General features: G+C 48.1%; 1 protein-coding gene across 7 annotated transcripts in view; it reads left to right on the forward strand.

The window, feature by feature from the left end:
- The first annotated feature begins 967 nt into the window (after window positions 1-967).
- Window positions 968-22,081, forward strand: part of LOC144718732 (nuclear receptor coactivator 3-like) — a 118,195-nt gene continuing 97,081 nt past the window's right edge. For 4 of the 7 annotated variants that reach the window (XM_078594218.1, XM_078594220.1, XM_078594219.1 and 1 more), the window contains exon 1: window positions 968-1,154. In XM_078594218.1, coding sequence (XP_078450344.1) covers window positions 1,123-1,154 — 32 coding nt within the window. In that variant the 5' untranslated portion in view covers window positions 968-1,122. Of the gene's footprint in view, window positions 1,159-22,081 lie in introns of all 7 variants that reach the window. The other 3 variants (XM_078594222.1, XM_078594225.1, XM_078594223.1) reach the window with 2 other exon arrangements.

Raw genomic sequence — 22,081 nt, forward strand, 5'->3', positions numbered from 1 at the left:
TGGTAAACTGGACTCCCATGGTGAACTGGACTCCCATGGTGAACTGGACTCCCAAGGTGAACTGGACTCCCACGGTAAGCTGGACTCCCATGGTGAACTGGACTCACGTGGTAAACTGGACTCCCATGGTGAACTGAACTCCCATGGTAAGCTGGACTCCCATGGTGAACTGGACTCCAATGGTGAACTGGACTCCCATGGTGAACTGGACTCACATGGTAAACAACTGTGGTGAACTGGAGAACTGGACTCCCATGGTAAACTGGACTCACGTGGTGAACTGGACTCCCATGGTAAACTAGACTCCCACGGTAAACTGGACTCCCATGGTGAACTGAACTCCCATGGTAAACTGGACTCCCGTGGTGAACTGGACTCCCATGGTAAACTGAACTCCCATGGTAAACTGAACTCCCATGAACTGAACTCCCGTGGTGAACTGGACTCCCATGGTGAACTGAACTCCCATGGTGAACTGGACTCCCATGAACTGAACTCCCATGGTGAACTGGACTCCCGTGGTGAACTGGACTCCCATGGTAAACTCGACTCCCATGGTAAACTGGACTCTCATGGTAAAATGGACTTCCATGGTCAGGAGGGAATAGGAAACCAAAATAACAATGAGAACCATTTATTTATTTCTCTCTCGAATTTCAAGAGACGCACTTGGCGCTTTAAAAAAAAGAGAAATCCGCCGCCGCCGCCGCAGCGACTCCCGTAAGACTCACGCTGCGCAGACCTTGGCTCTAAAGGCCCTGCGAGCAGCACGTGCCGGGCAGGTCAACAATCATCTGATCTCACAAACAGCGCTGTGGCGACAACAACAACAACAGCAGCAGCAGCAAAGTGCAGTTCCAGTTGCTGCACTAAAACCCTCTGATCTGGAGGAGGCGGTGTGGGTGGGCGGGGGGTGGAGGAACCCACATACTCCAGCGCGTTGCACTGTGGGAGCGATCTCGGACCCCATCAACACGCACGGGGTTGGTTGGGGGGGGCAGCAGCAGCATCATCAAGGGCAGCAGGGGGAGCAGCAGCAGCAGCAAGGGCAGCAGCAGGAGGAGAAGCAGCAGGAGACGAGGCTGGTGCTCTAGCGCTTCTGCATTACATGGCGGCGTCTTGATGCAGTCGCGGTCTCGGCAGCGTCTTGCACAGTAGGTGAGACGACGCGGAGGTGGTGGTGGAGGAGGAGGTGGTGATGGTGGTGCTTAAGGAGGAGGTGATGGAGGAGGTGGTGGTGGAGGAGGTGGTGATCGTGGTGCTTAAGGAGGAGGTGATGGAGGAGGTGGTGGTGGTGGAGGAGGTGGTGCTGAAGGAGGTGATGGAGGAGGTGGTGGTGGAGGAGGAGGTGGTGCTAAAGGAGGTGATGGAGGAGGTGATGGAGGAGGTGGTGGAGGAGGTGGTGGAGGAGGTGGTGGAGGAGGTGATGGAGGAGGTGGAGGAGAGGCTGCGAGACGGAGCCTCGCCCCGCACAACTTGCCGCGATGTTGTCGTTGATTGCGGTGTTGAAGACGTTGTTGTTGATGTTGTCGGAGTTGTTGTTGTTGGTGGTGGTTAATGCTGTGCGAGGAGTACGCGGTGCACAGATTTCGGTTGCATGCAAGAGTGTACACGCACGTGTGTGTGTGTATTCGTGTGTTTATTTACGAGCGTGTACACTGTTTGCAATAGCGTGTACACGTGTGTTAGAGACTGTGTGTGTGTGTCAATGCCTGTGTGCAGGAGAGTGCACTCCGCGTGTGTGCACGCCTCGTGTGTGCAGCAGAGCTGTGTACATGAGCGTGCGTGGTAATGCGCGATGATTGTTTGCGAGAAGGTGTGGACCGCGCGTATCTACAAGGACGCGTGTACACGTGTCACATCGGAGTGCGCACATGACGTGTGTGTGTGCACGTGTGTGTGTGCACGTGTGTGTGTGAGCGTGTGCACGTGTGTGTGTGTGCACGTGGTGAGCGTGTGCACGTGGTGTGTGTGTGCACGTGCCGTGTGTGCACGTGGTGTGCACGTGCCGTGTGTGCGCGTGTGTGCACGTGGTGTGTGTGTGTGCACGTGGTGTGCGTGTGCACGTGCCGTGTGTGCGCGTGGTGTGCGTGTGCACGTGCCGTGTGTGCGCGTGTGCGTGTGCACGTGCCGTGTGTGCGCGTGTGTGTGTGCACGTGTGTGTGTGCACGTGGTGTGTGTGTGTGTGCACGTGGTGTGCACGTGCCGTGTGTGCGCGTGGTGTGTGTGTGCACGTGGTGTGCACGTGGTGTGTGTACGTGTGTGCACGTGGTGTGTGTGCGCACGTGGTGCGTGTGCACACGTGGTTGGTGTGTGTGCACGTGGTGTGTGTGAGCGTGTACACGTATGAGTGCGTGTGCACGTGGTGTGTGCGTGAGCGTGTTCACCTGTGCGAGGAGTCTGTTGATAGACTCTAGCGCACGATTGTGCTCTTGCAGGAGTGCGCGCTCGCTAACAGCACTTGCCCCGACTGTCTGCTAAAGACTGTACGGGGGATCTTTGTCTTTGTGGTGCTGGGGAGCGGTGGCCACGAACCCACGGCCACCCGAGTTCCGATTCCAGCTCACGATTTACACTAAACCCGCTCATGGGACTCCCCCCCCCTAGGTTGGCTCAGCCTCAAACGAGTACCTGGCGCGGCGGTGTGCAGTATAAACATCGCCCACTTGGGGAGAGACAAATGCGGCCGTGCGTGCTGGTGCTGGTCACCCACCCCTCGTGTGCCGTGCCGGCCTCTTCATAGGTGCTTACTAACAGCACTTGTCCCAATAGTCTGTTAAGACTATACGGGGGATCTTTGTATTTTCCTCCCCTGTGCTCTGCGTGTGTACACGTGTGTGTGTGTTTGTATATATAAAAGCTAATCGGCTTTGCCGTGGGCTAGTTGATGCTGTCATTATTAAAACTGTACGGTAATTATTTATTCCTGTGCAAGCCACACTTCGTTTAGATCCAGGAGGGAGACTCTGGTCGTGTAACAACAACAACAACACAAACATTGTATTCGCCCGAACTTTTGCGAGGTTTACCTACCGGGGTTGGTTGCTTCCCAACCTTCACCTATTCGCGCTGACCGGCGTGGCAAAGTTTTGGTCAAATAACGTGGTAATTTGTGGTCATGATGACGATGAACTCTCAATACTCTCAGAGGCGTGTGGGAAAGGCTTAATCCAGCGGTGGTTTGAAAAGGGGCCTTGCAATGCGACATGAATGCAATGGGATTTCTGATTTTTTTATGGGCCAGAAGTGGGGGCAGTTAGAGATGATTATATCTGTGACGGGGCTTGTCAATGTTGTTACACGTATTTGCTACCTGGGATCGGTGGCTCGAATACCCATTCGGCTAAACGCGTGTCTTTTAAACTCTTGATGGTCCATTGCTGGGTGGGTGGCTACAGTATTTGGGGGTTGTGTGGCGAGTGCCAGGAAGGGCTTTCCTTGGAGCAAAAAAAAACAAGAATCCAACTGTGAGCTGCAAAGTGTTACTCGAAAGGTATTGGCTTTGGTTAGGGGTGGATGGGAATCGTGGGGCCCCGTTAGGGTGAGCACAACCGACTCCACACGCCCCGCAGTGTGAATGCACCGCGAGTCACACTGCCACGGCCTCTCATTGATGGATTGCTAATTGATGCTAATGCCGCTGCTACCGTTTGGTGCCGAGGCCCACAGTCGCTGTGACAGCCAAACGGATCTGTGGCATGGGGGCTGTGGCCAGGGCCAATCGGTGTACCTACCGCTTGTGTGGTGGAAGACAGTGCTGTCTTCTGTGTTATAAAACAAGCAGTACACTCGGTAAGAAAATCAGTGTTGGGCTTGAGCCAAGAGGACGACTACTGCGGAGATGGAGCGATGAGATCGGTTTGTGTACAGGGGTGAGATGGATGGTGGTAGCAACACTGGACCGTGGGGGATGGCGATTGCTTGGGGGGTGGGGGGGGCTTCATCCAGCAGTGAATAGACTGTGGCTGATGATTATGCTGGGGTTGGCGTAATGGTTAACACTCTGTGAAGTGAACCCCGTGACCCGAGTTTGGTTCCCGACCACGGTTAACATCGGCGGTGAGCGATATCTGAACCAATCCTGGGATTTCCTCCACTTCACGAACCCACACGGACACGCTTGGTAAAGTAGGGTCAAAACAACCCCCATCACTAACATGCGGTGCGGGGAAGCCTTCATCCAGCAGTGTATTAACAAAGGTCTGTAGCATGTGATATACGGCATACGCAACGGGATTGCAGGGTTTTTATTTGCTGGCTTTGGGCCAATCGAGATATATCTTAATTGCATGTAAACAACATATTTTGAAATGGTATTTTCTAAGCACAGGGCCCAAAGGCTGATGCAAAGCAGCCGTGAACAGAGAGCATGAGTTATTATGGCAGATAAAACATTGACCCATTTTTTTGTGGTTGTATTGACCAAGGTTATAGGAACTTGAGAAACCGACGATGGGAGGCAATGGAGAAATACGAGGAACGGTGGATAACAAATGTAGAAGGAATGTGATTGAAATTGGGAACACTGAGCTAGCAGACAGCACTGTCTCCCTCGATATAACGCATGCCATTTCACTGACAGCATTAGTAGACATGTGCCCTGTCAAAGAGGACCTGGAGAGAATTGTAAGGAAAACAATTCTCAAAAAAAAAACCAGAAGGGGTCACGGGGGAACGGACTGTGCACGCAAACACGTGTGCTTCAATTTGGTGTCATTTTTGCACATAAGACACGACGTGGTGGAAATGTAGGTGCATGCAACCCCCACTTTGCCCCCCTTTTTTTAATGGACGATGTCAGTGCAGTCCTGTAAAGCGATTGGAGGGTTACGGGGGAGGAGAGAGAGAGGCCAGCGCTGGTGAATCTGGTTTCTTTTCGAATCTGTGGCTCTGGAAGGTTCTGGGAATGCCCAACACAAGCCAACAAAAAAAAACGAAATGCTTTGCTCACAAGAAGCGCCCGGGTGAATTTGTTGCAGCGGCATCAGCAGCGGCAGAAGGGGCGGCCACAAAGCACCAGGTGATGTGTCAACCCAAGTGGCCCCCTCACGCTCTCTAATGCACAAGCAGCCAGGTTACTAATTATGTAATCGACACGTGTGTGCGTGCGTGTGTATTGTTTGTGTGTGTGCATGAGCACCAGCCGTTCGCTAGACGGCGCTCGATCTTGCCCAAAGCAGCTGCGTCTGATGCTGATGGTGGTAATTTTGGCTTTGCCACTCGGATGTTCGTGCATTGTTTCTCTGCAAGCAGTACGGTGGTTTTTTTTTTAAACACATCTGTGCACGAAGCCGGCAACAGTCATGCGCCATGGGCCCTCTCTGGGATTTGCACCTCATTAGCACTTAAGCAACAAACACTTTTGTGCGGTTATTATTATTGTTATGATGTTATCGCGTACATTTGCACACCCAGGTACCGATCATTATATATTGTGCGGCAAATGTGCAGGTGTCGTCCCCACTCACCTTACCTGTAAAGCTCTGCGACCTTTACTTGCGCTTGAAGTTGGCCAACAACTTGCACACGACACTGACGCAGCATGATCAGCCATCTACAACTGCCGAACGTACGTATTGAAACTTTGTTTTATATATATAGAAATTTACCAGGTGGTAAGGCCCACTCAGCTATGATAGCTCTGTTTCAGAAGCGACCTGGCCACAAATGATAGCTCAACGAGAAAGTGGCTTATCGCGTGGAAATGTCTAGCAGCAGCCAAATACTGGAAACGTATGACGTTGATGCTAAATGTGGAGGGATAAACCGGAGGACCCGGAGAAAAATCCACGCTGACCACGGGGAGAGACAGAGAGAGAGACGTGCAAACTCCATATATATACAGGAGTTGGGGTCGGGATCGAACCCCAGGCGAGGTAGTGAACATCTCGCCTTTTCACTATCGTCGTGTATTATCCTGGGTCTCCAGAATAGACTTCAACGTTGTCTTGAATGAAACAAATAAGCAGACAAATACAGTACCCCTCCACATACAAATGTAGATTTTTTTTTGTTACTCATCCCATGAGCCACATCGTCTTTTACTAGATTCCTCCTTGATTTTTAATTCATGACTTTAACAGCCCTGCCAATAAAGTAAATCGTTAATTGCTTTAAAATATGTGACAGGCGATCCAAATATAATGCTTGTTTGGAAGTAAAGTATTTTAACGTTGCGATTTTTACGCGGCTTATTCAGCGGTGTGTTGAATAATTAAATCGAATTTGACGAAAAAACGAATAGTTGTTTAGGCACTGGCTTTTTTTTCTCTCACTGTGTATACCTTTATGATAACTGATATCAAACATCTCGATAGTTGCAAGTAAAATGAAAAAACGGACGATGTGTAATGGTCCTTTGTTTGCTTAACCACCGAGTTTTTATTTTTATCAATGTATAGCATATCATTCCAGTTCATACAATACGCACAGTGGAGTTCAGTTCGTGAGAACACTTGTAATTTTCCACAGAAGTAATTCCGTTTTGCAATTTGATTCGCGAATGCGCCGCTCTTGTAGCAGAGTTTACAGGGAATAAAATATCCCTGACGGCTGCGTCAATTCCATCTCATTAGCCGTGTGATACGGGGATACGCAACGCTGTTAAGCGTTCCGTTATTGCCCTGCCTTGTGCGGCAGGCACGATGCAATTTTTTGCCCATTAGTATTGACATGCCAGTCTGTGTACCCAGTGGAACACATGCATGTACCATGTTGCGTACGCCTTCTGTCAAAAAGACTGCAATCAACCTGGAGTCTTTTGGTCACCCATTCGCCATTTCCTCCAGCCAGTCATGCAGTCTAGCCCTGCCCCTGTATATGTGCAGGCTCAAGACCTTCCTCCTTGCTCTGCTTATGACTGACTGTCACTTTCACTCTTAAATTAAATTAATAAATATGCCTTCTTTCCCCACGATGCCCATGTTCTGCACTGTTCCATGCAGTGTATTGAGGTGCGGGTTCCATTCAGATGATTTATAGATCCTAATTGCAATTGGGGCTTAACTACAATTAAAATGTTTTCTAATTATTAGGCATATCACCATGCATTGATTCCTTAAGTAAAAGCTGATACTTGCACGCATGGTGCATATGCATCGAATTGTGTGATTATACAGTCCACGTATTTAATTTTCGCGTCGTCGTATGTAATTGGTTCATGTAAGCCATGCAACCGCCCAAGATATTCTACGCGTATCACAATGCCAAAGCATTAATTGATTGTTATAAAGTCGATTTGCTACATTTAATCTAACCGAGAGGAGAGGATGTTGACGTAGAGGTGTAATGATTAAATCCACTGGCAGTCAAATTAATTATCCAAATTCGGGGGTCACAGTTAAATTCAAGAATTATATTTTAAAATGGAGACTGTATCGGCCTCTAGCAGCTGCAGGGATCATGTGAACCCATTATACACAACTTACAATAATAATATACGTCTCTTTATCAATGCACTGCTGGATGAATGTTTCCTTATGGCAGTGTCCATGATCGGGATTGTATTACCATACTTTACCAGGGCGGTGATGGGGGGGGGGGAGACCCAGGTCTTGTGCAGATATCACTCGCCACTGATGATGTTTAGAATCAGAATATTTATCCTGCAGAAATCCGATGAGCTATGAAGCTCTTAAGGATCTATACTCATCGATCCATCGTTACACCCCTAGTTACACCCTTAATGATTACCTTCTGTCTGTGTTGTATTTTAAATCGCATATGTTGTGTATTATTCTAATTAGGCCCATGACCAAATACGCTAGATCTCCTTAGATCTCGGCAGCTAAGCAGAGGTGAACCTGGATATAGTGCTTTGATGAGTAACCCCACCATACGTTAAAAAAACAACAGGTGTTATAGGCTCGCGCAGGGCCACATTGTCAGTGGGGCCAGTGCAGCTAAATCCATTGTTGTACTATACTATACGATAACAATTATGCTTCTTCCTGCCTTTGCCAAACCCGCATTGCCCGACACGGCCTTTTGAGTGTTTGATGCGTTTGAAAAAAAAAATGCCCTTCACATGGAAATCCTTGCAAGTGTCTTTTCTCAACTTCAATTCACCGTGCATCTTCCGAGATTCAATCCCATTATGCACCAACGATTCAAGATCCTGTAATCGATCCCCTGGATCTGGAAGGCCCGACCACAGTGTCCTGCATGAAATGAGGATTCTCATCACCAGGCAGCACAATCCACTGCTGTTCCTTTGATTCAGTGCTCCCAAGTCTACGCTCGCCGCCTTCACCAGCCCCCCACTGACCCAGCACGGTGAAGTACGGTCGAATGAACCCCCCACGATCCGCACTGCGTGGGGAGGGCCTCGTCTAGCCACGGCTCGGCAAAAAAAGTGGGCTGTACGCTAGAGACACGTGTGTGTGTGTCTTTTTTTTCTAGGAATGTTGTGCACATGGCTGACTCGGTGGACTCGGCACATGGTGCTGGTTAGCATTGTTGGGAAGAAACCTCCCTGAAATTCGCGTCTATGCAAATGAACCTCGCCGTGCCCCAGGCAGGTTTTAATACCACGTGACCCGGGCCTGGAGGAGTAAATGTGCTTCTGGCTGATTGCTTCATCACACAGTCACAATGGGACTTGGGAGCAGATGTGTCGCGAGTCACACACAAAAAAAGCCCCACAAAAGTCTTATTGTAGGAGCCTCTGGCTTTTCAGGCTAAACAACTGAAGAAATGCGTCAACTGTTTTGGAAAATCTCAAGACCTACACGTTAAAGATGTACACGGTGCAGCATAGTGGTTGGAAATCCACATCTGGGAATACAAATGCCCGTTGAAAGAAGTTAGAAGTCGATCTGTTCCGGGACTGCAGTTAATGCAGCATATTATAATTCAGCAAGCATTCCCATAATGTAGAATTTGTTAGGCTTATGAAACAATACGTTTATTTTCATATTGAACACCTAATCTGAGTGTGGTGCATTCAGAGCTGCAATGTGTTCATATGTAGTGAGTCACTTCGGATACACTAATAGTAGGAGGCATACACGTTTTTTCTACACTTTCCATAGTATAGGGGATAACTACTTACGGGCCAGGACAGCCGGCACACTGCCTGACCCAACACCGACGAGGAGGACGAAGACTTCGTAGGCGACGGGCTCCATTCCCAAACCGCAGCAGCCCCGACCCAGCGTCGGGGCCTCCCTTTTATCCTCCCCAGCGTGGCCTGGCTCCGCCCTCGGCCACGCCCCCTTCTGGAACCTACCAGAAGGTTCTGGGCTCTGCCCCACGTGTCCCCTCTGTCACCTTTACCCTACATCCGTTACCCGGGCCTATCACGTGCCCTACTGGCAGACGGGCTGCTTTATCCTCAAATGCCCCCTCTCTGCCAGCAACCCGCGCTACGCACTCCAGTGGCACTCTTCACCTGCCCTGCTGCTAGACCGGGCTACCACACCCTCGATCCCGCTCTCTACCAGTAACCAGCGCTACGTGCCATAGTGACCCAATCTATGTCACTACACATATATACACGGTATGTATTTTCTGCATTCAAGTACTGGAGATGTGAAACTTAAGTTCAAGAGACCAGGTTGCAAGACCACCCGTTGATCAAAACAAGTTTTCAGATTCGGCTACAATGCCCCAACTTGTTTTGCACTTGCTCGTGATATGGGTTTGGCCAAATCACTTGGAATGCACCCCCATTCTTTTTAGGTCTCGGAAGCTAAGCAGAATGGAGTCTGGATACTAATTGGATGGGTTAGCATTATGTATGCCAGGCCGTTATAGGCTTCTGCAGGGGTGTGCTGCAAGGTGGTCAGCAGAGGGCAGTGCACCAAAATCAATTGTTGTACCGCACTCTTCATCCGTATCTTTATACTCCCTGCCTTCACCAACCCGCACTGACCAGCGTGGCGAAGTCTTTGCAGATAATCCCCACAAAGCACGCGGTGTAGAGAAGCCCTCATCTGGCAATGGATTAACACAGAGGCTGCTGCACATGTTATGTTGACAATGAGTTGACAACACAGGTTAGCTGTGGGCACATCAAGTGTTGCAAGATGTTGCTGCAGTCCACTGGCTGTGACCTGCCGTGGCCACTGAGAGGCAAGATTCATTCCTAATTGGATGTATCGGCCCTGAAAGCGTCCATCCCGTACCAGTGCTTGAGACCTGGTCACATGGAATACATTCACAGCTCAGTTTAACACGTAGGCTTTCGCGACCAAAATCATCCAAAATATAGTTTTTTGGGGTTAGATCGCCGTAAATATATAAATGTATATTTATAAATGTATATTTATATTTATATATGTAAGGAACAAAACAGGAGGATTTTTCCACAAATCTGACTGTCGCCTGATGAAGCTAGTTGTAACTACTGGGTGAAACGTCGTACTCAGATTGTAAATGTTGTGGCTTTGCTCTCCAACACACCGGTGTGTTGTGCTAATAACGAATTGGCATGTTCTGTTTACATGACAAATCTTACTAATTAGCTGTGTCGGCTGCTGGCGGGTTTGACGACACAGTTATATATTTACGCGATCTAACCCAAAAATCCTGTATTATGGACATTCAAAGCTACAAAACTGCTCCACGTTCCTGTAGCTTCGTGCTACGGGTTATATCCAGTGTTGTACAACATGCAAGAAGTGCACTGATCACTTCCAGGTTGTGTGATGTTGGCGGCTGTTTTTTTCCCCATAGATTACCATCCCTTTCAGATATTTTATTTAGTATTTCGCTATATTAGAAAACTTTACAAAGTAACACACTGCATGGGCAGGAAGTGCTTGGCTTTGTGGGAAACTTGACAGATCCTCAGCATGTCCAAGTCATCCACAGGAGACACTATGCTACGTGACGTGCATCGGTATACTGTCGTGGTGGCGGAGTGGTTAGCATATTGTTATGAACCTGCTGACCTGAGTTTGATTCCTGGACAAGTCTAACATCGGTGGTCAGTGGGATATGGAGGCTGTTCCGGGCCCATCCCAACTTCAGCATAGTTGCACAAACTTACGCTCCCAACAAATCCCCGTAACGACACAAAGTAGGGAGGCCTTCATCCAACAGTGGGGTAACCAAGGGCTACACATATCAGTGTCAAAATGCGACTTCACATCGAAATTAAGTGGGTTGAACACATGCGAGATGAATGAATGATGGCCACGAGGAGAAGGCCGGAGGATTAGAACTCTCTAAGGTGCAGATTTGGCCAGCCTGCTGGTTCCAGTCCGGTTCTGAGTAGTCATGGACTCGAGGCATTTCAGCTGGGGGTTGGCAGCCCACACAGTGTGCAGCACAGTTCCAGACGGGACTCTGTGCACCCCACCCCCTACTCCCAGCGTCCCATGGGAAGAGGCCATGTGTGAGTGAGTACGGGTGGGGGGGGGCACATGTGTCTCGATGCTGTACACAGTCTCGCATTACTAGGCAAGAGGGCTGTTTGCTGGGGGAGGGGTATATCTGGATTTGATGACTTGTGGGATGGGTTGCTGTGAAGGGTTATTTTGACGTTTTTGTTTAATTTCCTGTTAGCCCGTGTTGCTCTCGGTTGCCGTTGTGAATTTTGTGCATCGTCGAATTATTTTAGACGTTTTCATTTACGGCAAATATACCGGTCGTGGCTTGACACCTTTTGTTCGCGGGGCCTTCAGCGTGCACGGTCGAGTTTTGTCCAGGCTGCACGTGACCTTTCGCCACTGCCTGTGCAGAATCGCGGTTCCTTCACTGGTTGCTTGACCCAGCTCGGGCGATCCTGCGCAAGCGTTACGTTGAAATAAGCCCAAGCTCTTAATAACCTCAATCCGATGTCGAACGCGCAAGTCTGGCGAGGTGCAGACATACAGTGTCGCCCAGAATCTCGATTTCAGCCTTTGATCATTATCCATTCATGTCATTGTTTTGCAATGCTGGTATTGTGTGTGTGTTTTTTTTATGGCATTGCAATGAAAATGATTTAATTGCTGCGCAAAGTACACTGATATTCAGACATTCTTGAGGGTCTTCGTTGGCGTCACCACTCCACAAGCAACTCCATTCCGAGTAAACCTTAATCTCGGTAACCTTCGAACTTCGGTTGGGCAGCTCGTCGTCAGCAAAGGCTCGCAAACTCACGGATAAGGGATAAAGAAACCTGCATTGACAGCGCAGCACAACGGTCTTCTCGCTTCAGCAAGCCCTGGACGGGTGGATAGAAGTCTGTTCCCGAAAACGCTCCCGGCACGTGGACCGAAATGTCGGACATCCGTCCCGAACAACGCGAGAAACGCATCGGAGAGCGACGCAGCACAACCGCGAAAAACCTACGCAGTATAATTCTAACAGTCGGCACTTCCGGCGACTGTTTGTACGTGAGAGCTCCTGTATCCAGAGTACCTGGTGTCTCCTTCCTGTGAACGCAGACTGAAACCAAAAACCGCTCCCTGTAGTGTGTGAGCAGTCGTAAGGTAGCAGCAATAGTTCACCAGTGCGCATTCCTCGACCACCTCGCCCTCCTCATTCTCAGACAGTTCTTCTCTTTGTTTCTGCTCGAGCTGTAGACGACATTATTCTGTACGTGCAATTTAATGAATGCGAAGATAGATACGGCTTTAGTTATCATAATGCAAACCGTTACATTACCATATAATGACATGGCATTAAATGTCTTGTTTATTTTAAAATGCACAGGCACATATGCGTGTCGGCTTGCGAGTGTGCGATTTGTAAACGTGATGTTGTGAAGCACAAAGAAAGTCCACTCTGCATTGCTACGAAAGAATGTTACTAGTAACGGCACTTATACTAACTTCCAATCCATTTTTACATTTTAAATGCACGGACAAATTGTGTTATTTGCACATCACGACAACATGTCAACGTGCAAGAGTACATCAACTGCAGAGATGTAATGATGAAATCGGCTCGTGCAGATGCTCGATTTATTCCTCCGAGAGGTTGCGACGGCTTGGCGTAGCCGTCATCCAGCAGTAGATTGATGATGGCTGATCATGATGATGATGATGGAAACCATGAACTCCATGGATTAATATACATTATTGTGGGCAGAGTTGCAGATGTCACATGAATCGCAGGCTTTCCTTGCACATTATCTCGCAGACACGTTGCTGGCTAATCGTCATCTGATTAATCACGTTGAGAAAACCTTTCGGTGTAAATATAAAAAGCACCACCATTAAGAATTAGCCATCTGCCAAACAGATTTCGCTAGAGAGCAGTATTACCTGCATTTGCATAAGAACAACATACGCACCTTTCCGAATGAATGCACCACAATAATTGGCCTTCCAATGTTTTTGTGACCACTAGACTGAACATAATTTTAATTGGTTACATTGGCACGAAGTTTGTAAACGTTCGCTCTATGTGGTGTGGCAGGACACTGCGCACGTTTAATAGCGCTCTAGGAGTTTTTAATATTTCCCATTTATCTTGCTTTATAATGCCACGATCAATGCCAAGAGGGGACAGTCTTTAGAATGTATGATTATTATTTTTTTGTTTTTTTTGTTTTTATTTTATTTTACTTTCTACGTGACTTTACCGAAAAAACCTAAGAAGATGATTCCTTGCAGTCACGAAAGCTTCAAATCTAGAAATGATTATTATTATTAAGCAATGTGATCCCTTTCTTCTTAACAATCTCATAATTCGTAATGCCATCGTGATCAAAGTGTTTCGTTATCTTTAGCCTTGGTCAATCCGCTGCTGGATGAATGCACGATCCTGCGATGTGATTATCCACCTGTACTCGGTACTTACTGATAAAATTAAGCAAACAAAAAAAACTTCCGGAAATAATTTCCGCGTCACTTTTTTTACCCTCTTCCTTTTTTTACAAGTGAGGGAATAAAACTCGAGCAGCATTGGTTCCGATCCCACTTTCAGTTAATTAAGCACCAGGGGGCCAAGGAGAGTGTGGTTAGCTCGCATCCGTGATGCGAGCCCAACGACTGCACGTTCAATTCTCGACCACGGCTCATAGCAAGTGCGATGGTCAAACTGGATCCGGGCCAAAGCCGTGGGCCCCAGAAAATCGGTGTCGGTATGTATGGTGCAGATCTTACACTCCGTACGTAGCCAAGCGTGCTGATCCAAGGTGCGGGGGAAGGACAACAAACGAAACGCACAAAGCAGTTCTAAAGAAATGAGTTTTCCATCTAGAAGATTTAAAAGTGCATGGCTCCAGTGGCTTCATGATATCGGAAAGAAGAGAGTTCCAGACGGCCACAGAAGCGCCTCTGAAAGCGTGTGATGCGCTGACCGTCTTTGTTTGATGTTTAGGAAAAAGCCGCTGCTTGCGAGGATGACCGGAGTTTGCGTGATGGATTATGCTCCTTGCCGAGATCCGTGAGGTCTCGTGATGTACGCACAACTCGCGTGGGGAGACTGCTGTCGGCTTTGTTTTGAAGCCAGTTTTTGTTCTATTCCTGCGCACGGCAATTTGTTCAGGAGCTAAATGCCAATGTCGAGGTCTGCTTAGCCACAAGAGGGCTTTGGGCAGTATCATTAAAGCCAATTAGTGATACTGTATGGCAGAGGTGTGGACTCGAGTCATGTGACTTGGACTCGAGTCAGACTCGAGTCATGAATTTGATGACTTGCGACTCGACTTGGACTTGCATAACAATGACTTTGTCCCACCTCTGCTGTATGGACACATGGTTGGCGCAGTAGTTAGCACCCAGCTGAGTTTGATTCCCGTCGACGGCTAGCATCATGGTGTATCCTCTTACCCCCCACCACTTAACAAACCTGCACTGACCAGAATGATGAAGTATGGTTGAATAAACCCCCACGGTTATAAACGTACCTAGTCATTAATGCGTATTCATAACATGCGTTTGCATTTAACATAATAACATGAATAGTACACTGCTCACATTTCTGACCTGTACCGATGTAAGTTCACGATTCAAAGGCATTTGATGCACACTCGTCGTGAAAATTCGTCAGTAAGTATTCTCACGGTTGAATGAACTCAGAGGCAAGCGTCAATCATCGTCACGGTGATTGACAGCTTTTGATCCAGCTACTTTGCTAACCGGCAAAAAAGCGATGTTTTAATGAATACACAATGGCATTGCTTAAATATAAATTTTTTTAAATGAATACGTACACTTTGCATCTGTCTTTTGATATGCCTGTGTCTAGAAAATAATAATAATGTACAGCCCATCGGCCAAATCCGCTGCTGGATGAAGGCCCCCACCCCACACCCAGCAGTGGAGTTCGTGGAGACTATTTGACAATTTGACCAAACTTCACCGTGCTGGTCAAGGGGTGTCCGTGTACTTATTCGGCGTGATTAGATTGCATAGTTGGACAACCTTTCTGCAGTTGTTTTTTTGCCTAATGTGGACCTAGTTTTGAACGAAGTGTTAATCTTCTCAGTCCGGCAACTGGCTGGGGCTTAAGGAGTGGACGAGGTTGATTTTGTGCGTGCTTGGATGAGATTCGTTTCTGCGTTACAAGAGACTGCATTGTGCGGTGGGCACAATGAACGCGCAGGAATTGAAGCACCGATGTGATGATAAAGGGGCCTTTGAAGTGAATGGGTGCTCTAATGGGGATCTGCATAATGGAGAATCTTTCTTTCTTTTGTATGGCATTGTGAAAAGCAACAGTTTTTATTTTCTCTTAATGATCGTCAGAAATGAATGGAAAGGTTCCTCATCCAGTGCAATGATTTGGTTGACGCAGTGTGGATTTAAGCGATACCGCCAGGATGTGCATGGATGGAGCATTCATCGGGAAATTATGACACGGGACTTCAACAAAAGAAGTTGCGCGGTTGGTCTCTTTGGAAGTGTGTGTGTTGGCGCTTTGCACCGAGCTGTTTCTCCGGACAGTGCTCGAAACCTTCCCCGTCTTCCAGATTTGAAGTTTTCGTGACTGCAAGGTCCATACTCATACTGTATCACTTGATACAGTAATTTTGCTATGATGGTTCCACCTGAAGACGGAAGCTTGTGTTGCCTCCGAAACGTCGTGATTTAATTTATTTTCTTTTTTTACCTACGTGACTTTACCGAAAAAAACAAAGAGTATACTTCCCCGTCTTGTCATCTTGGCGGTGTTTTTGCCGCCAGACGTGCCTGCTACAAGGAGGCGCTTGGCCCACTTATTGAGATACATTTTGCTCTGCCCTTTTGAGAGAGGGGGGAGAGAGACAGACTGCACTTTGCCGGAGCAACTCGATCGCTTGTTGTAGACGTTTCAATAAAAACACGTTTCCTAGAAATTGGACAAGCCTTCGAGCTGTACAGTGAACTATTTTGATGCACGGAGTGTTGTCTATTTTTGGCTTAAACTGTGCAAAAATTTCTCTTCCAGTGGCATTTCCTCCTTTTGTTTGTTTAAAAAAAAAGTTGCCGTGGGGCGGTCGTCTGGCAGAAGGGGTCTTTGCGTGGATGCTTGTGTGGTGGTCGGGAGAGCGGAGCAGCATGCTGGGTGTTTTGGGAGTCGTGGGGTGAGAGAGCTCGTGGAGAGAGAGAGAGACACGGCCACGTAGTTTTTTTTTTCTCAAAAAAGAAACTTTCCAAAGCATCTACAGGGTAGCGTTCATAAACATCGATGTTTGTCGATATAGGGCCGATGCATTTTTACTTGTTTGGGGGCAGGATTTACAAAAAACTAAAAATGGAAGAGAAATATGGCACAGGATTCCATGTTTTATAATTACGGCCAAAAAGGTTTTTTGTATCACTTCGGCTGTTGAGTATCGCACGCATTGTGAAATACTAATTTCGGAATTGAACGCCACTCTCACATTGACAATGCAAGATTTAAACAATTAGTACACTTTCGGTAATTGAGAAACACGTGCTAGAAACACAAGAGGAAGGATTAAAAAAATAACGATGATACTCGCAATCGGGGATTTCTCGACAGCAAAAGGTCAGATTGTGTCAAGAGGATCAGTCCTCCCATCATACCCATGGGCGTCAGCGTGACACCGCCCCACACAGCCTAATTGTGGACCACCAACCCAGACGAGTCAAAATTGTGGCCGTATTATTTGTAAGGACTCATCAGTACAATATAGCCCAGGGCTTAGCTTCACGCTGAATATTGTCGGGGTCACTGGCAGACAGGAGCAATGCACGTGACTGGTAGCCACGGCCATCGCGACAAGTATATTGGATGCGGTGTGTGTGTGTACTTTCTGTGTCGCCGACTCGGACAGACCCAGCTGAAATGAAGCCCCCCACCCCCCTGAGCACAACCATCAATTGCTTCACCTCTCCCCCACTACCTCCCCCCCCCCCACTGATTTGTGGCTCAGTGGCTTCACGTGGCCGAGCCGCCCCCAACTCCACCGCCGCTTCACCCGCGTAAAGTCACTGTTGTTTTTGCGTTTTGGTTTTAAAGCCGAGCACGTGTGTGCCGCTGCCGCTGGCGGCGCCGTATTGACAATGCCCTTGATGCGGCTCGGTGAATGGCGTCACGTTGCGTAAAAACGTGCAGAAATCGCGCGTGTGTGCGAGACCTCCTTTATTGCTTCCTCGTGCTGGGGTTGACGCTGGCCGTGGCGCACGTCAACAGTCGTTCAGTGCCCCACACGCGCGTCGTGACCTCATATTGCCCGAAAAGAAAAAAAATTGCACCCGGGACCGTTTGATGTTACAATAACACGATGCAAGCAAATGTTCCGAATTCGGCGTGCTTCCATGGACAACGCCGGCGAGGTAGCGACGCGGCGGTCGGCGCACCGCGCCGCGTGCGCGTTGCCCTCGGTTTAGTGTTCCGCTCCATCCAGTTGATTGTCCGATTCGGGTTGCGATGCTACGTGCACGTGAAGGTACAAAGTCAAGTTATCGCCATGCTTCAGCGAGAGTCGGGGAGATCTTAAATTCTGTTGGTAGCCCTGAGCAAGCGGCGCAAATTCCACATTTCCGCGGTTGGTGATAGGAGGACGACTTGCGCAATGCCGATTATAAAAGTACCGTATTTAGAACCGGCTCTTGCCCCCTGTACAATTTGCTTGTTGTTATCTCTATTGCTGTGCGCCATGCGAGCCACTCCCGCCCCGCGTTGTTAAAAGAACCCAATCAATCAGCGCATGTCACGGTGAACAGAAATAGGCGACGTGTGTTACGCTTTCGGGCCTCGCCTCTCACGTGTTCGGACTCGGCTGCGAGCACCGCTGCCAACTGGTCGGGTCAACGTGTTTTCAAATCTGCCTTGCCGTCTTTGGAAGTCCCCCAAGGTTAACGCTGCGACGCTCCCAAACAAAAATGTGTTCTGTCGTGCGAGAACATTGCTACTTGTATGATAAGCGGTAATGCGGCTTTTGAATGAGATCGATTTTTTTGTGCATGCACCGTATATAGCAGGACTGCGTATATGTATTTGAGCGTTACTTTGAACGTCTTTCACGCCGTACGTAGCCAACTGTGCTCATCGGAGGTGCGGCTCAAAATGCGTGCAGCCCAAATAGTGGTTTGTGCTGAACTGAGAAGTCGCCCTTCCATTAGGTGTCTCCCAGCTGAAGTGCTTTACTTTTCCAGCACGTGCCGCTGCACAGCGACGCTTCGGAGCGAGAGGAGCTAACGTTGACCAGATTGGGCGCACGCTTTCCCTGCAATCATTTCGCCTACCCTCTCACAGCGCTTTTGTGCTACTGCATCTGTGCTGTCCACCTACGACGACTTGCATTGACCTGCGTGGTGAGGTATTGCCTTCCCATGCCTTGCGGATCATGGTGGCGGTGGGGGGGGGACGGTCATTGTACGTCATGGGTTTGTGTCGGGGACCGCCACATTCACCACAATGTAAAACAAATTAAGAAATTGATTATTGAAATGAACCATGACCGTGAATTATGACAATTAATTAAATCACTCGTGGTGGTTGTGTGCGGTGTGAATCATCCCATCGTTGATTTATCATGTGGTGTGGAAAGGTTTTAGGCAACTTCAGGCTGAGTGTTCTTGCTGTTTCCTCTAAGTCCGAGCTGGGTAGGGCCATGTGGTTTTTGTGAAGGATTTGGAATCTTAATGCTCGGGGAAGTTTACGGAATAAACACGTACACTAGCCGGCTTGTTCTGCCCCGTGCCTCCGAGTCAAAAAGGCGATTGTGAGGACCATAGATGGTGCACTGTGCTGCTGATGCGGCAAATGAAGGAGAACACGGGCTCGGTTGGTTGTTAGCAATGTCAGAAAACCAACATTATAGGACGATGTAGCCCCACGATCGGCCCCAGCAAGGCACGCAAATAACCCCCGAAGAAAAAAGCCGCGTCTGAGCCGAATCTTCGCCGACAAATCACGGCTGGATTCTCGATTCTCCCATTTTTCTCTCATTTCCTCTTCTGCTGCTGGACCTGATCACATAAATTTTGGTTATCATCACCAGGCAGCCCGAAATCCAATGTTGTACCGTTAGTCAACGCTCCCAGCTCGACGCTCGGAGCCTTTACCATCCCCGCGCTGACCAGCGTGGTGAAGTACGGTCAATTGCACCCCCGTGACCCGCACGGCATGGGAAGGTCCTCATCTAGCAGTGGATTGACATAAGGACTGTACACGTGCACTGGTACATGTACATGTCATCCCAATATCCTTGTGTTGGTTACTTTCTGTTACCAGTGGGGTTTAATCTAGTTGTGAATGAAGGCACTTTCTGCATTGTGGCAAATGAATGGTTCACATTGTGTAAACACTCAGTCAAATGCGCCTGGAAGATGATGGCCGGGTGAGAGAAAAGGAGATGATGTGATGATAATGAACCGGTGGTCACTAAAAGCGGAGTCAATTACTGGGCTGAAATCTAATAATAGTGATAATTCACGTCGCAATGCATTTATGCTGGCCTATGAACTCGTAATGGAACCGAAGAAACTGGAGCAAAAAAAAAACGCCGAAGCCTTTTGTTACGAGGGTGAGGTCTCTCCCGGTCGAACTTCCGTCTGTCCGTTGCATGGACCAGGAGACTTCCCTTCTTCAACATGAGTGTGGCGAGCCAGGGGAAGGAGCCAATAATGTTAAATGAGAGGCAACATATGCAATTGCAGCTGAGCATGGGGAGAGTTTTGCCTCGGTTCCCGTGTTAGATATCCTGATGACATCCAAGGCCCCGCCACGTAAATCCTCATTCACGGAGAACTCGGTGATGGTCTGTCCAGATGCAGGGGATTTATTTTAATTGTTCTAGATTTTGGTCAATCGAAGTTGAGCAAAAACCGCTTGCAATGAATTGCACGTATATAGGGCCATTGCTGCTTACATGCTGCAGCAACTCAAAAGCACATCTGATCATTTCAACCATTCCAACGTCCTGTTGCAGCCTATCCAAGGGGACCCCTGCTGGTGGCACCGGCCTGCAAGCGTGCATTAATCTGCCGAGTAGAGGGCGACGTAACGACGTGGATTTTCCCAATTGAGTAAGTTGTGAGTAAATAATGACATTTGAACCATGACGCCATGAGTTTCAAGCCCCGATCTGCCGGTCGATGGCGTGGTCGTCCGAGTTCTCCAGAGCCTACGTCTTGTCGCAGAACGTTTACAACGCACCACCGTGACCTTCCCTGACCCTTGAAAACCCCACTGTCGTCCACCGTGAGTGTCCAAGGTATTCGACAAACAACGGCGATCGTAGAGGGCTCGCAACATTTTAGCGTGCCCCAGTTCTCCCTCCTCGTTTGCTCTCACGAAGATGGCTGCGTGTGCGTCTCGGCGCGTCATCACTGCCCGATGACCGCGTGTGTATTTATGCCGAGCTCTCTACCATGCACAGAAAACGGTGTCATATTTGGCAACCGCTGGGAGAAGGGGTTCGCAGGGGGTTTGTGCTGCTGCTGCTGCATTATTGCGAATGTAATTGTGGCGTGGAATGACGATGCGGCGGTCTGAGATGGCGGTTTTGAACTCTGTGCGAAGAGATGGAACTTGTGGCCTGTGGTTAACCATCCTATTCTTAGTGAAGCCATGAAGAATTTATCGTAGATTTTGGAATGCGCAAAAAAAACATTTACTTGAATGGTGTGAACTGGATAGAATTGGATTGCCGCGTGTTGTGAAGTACGCGCCTGTAATTAGATTATTTTTTTGGCAAGATGGCACGTAAACAATTTAGAATTCAACGCAATGAAATGTTGTGTGGGTTACAAGTGACCGGTGCGCTTTTAGAAATGTGTCTTTGTACATTCCATACGTATATGTTCGAGTAACGTACCTACACGACAACAGGAGTTTGTCGGCGTAACGTACGAATGTGTATACAGAAGTACGCTAAATACTTTCCCAAAGTTGGCGAGACGTCATGAAATAAAGCAGACACTCCTTGTGTGGTTTTCTCAGATTGCTGATCATAAATTCCATAAATACTTTGATTTTTTTTGTTACAATATTATGTTGTTGTATAGTATATTCTGATATGCCACTTAATAAAAAAAGCTTTTGTCTGGTAATTACAGACTTAAGCTGCCTTGTACCGGGCTGTCCCAGATCTTGTTCGAAACTTCGTTAATGATGTGTTGATCCGGTTGATCGAGTTGAAATATCACAAAGAGTACCATTGATTGTAATTTTACACTCTGTTTCTCATAAATAAAGCTTTAAACTCGTGTGAGAACGATGCACACATCGTTTTTGTTTTCTCCTAGTCCTCCGGTTTTCCCCTTCACATTTAGAAACACGCGTTTAGAGTATTTGGCTTCTATAAATGTTCACGTGATAAGCCACTTCGTTGAGCTATCATCTGTGGCCAGGTCGCGTCTTAAAAAATTGCTATATAGCTCAGATTGGGCCTTACCTTGTTAAATAAAATAGTTTAGGTACCTATAGTTTGCATGTTATCTTTTAAATAATGGTTAAAAGTGTACATGTACGGCCCTTTTTAAAATGGGGGGGGGGGGGGGGGCGGTGCATTGTCAGCAGAGGGCAGATCAGCAAAATCAATGCTCCCGTGTCTATGATGTTTGTGGGACTTCTTTCGTGCCGTACTTAGCCCACCGTGCTAATGGGAGGTGCGATTGAAGGGCAATAAACTAAACACAAAGCCTTCACCATGCAGCACTGACCAGCATGGTGAAGTATGGTCAATTAGCCCCCTGAACTGTACGGCATGGGAGGCTGTCATCTAACAGTAGATTCATACAGG

The sequence above is a fragment of the Lampetra planeri genome, chromosome 5, assembly GCF_965212315.1.
Source record: "Lampetra planeri chromosome 5, kcLamPlan1.2.h2, whole genome shotgun sequence".
Lineage (NCBI taxonomy): Eukaryota > Metazoa > Chordata > Hyperoartia > Petromyzontiformes > Petromyzontidae > Lampetra > Lampetra planeri.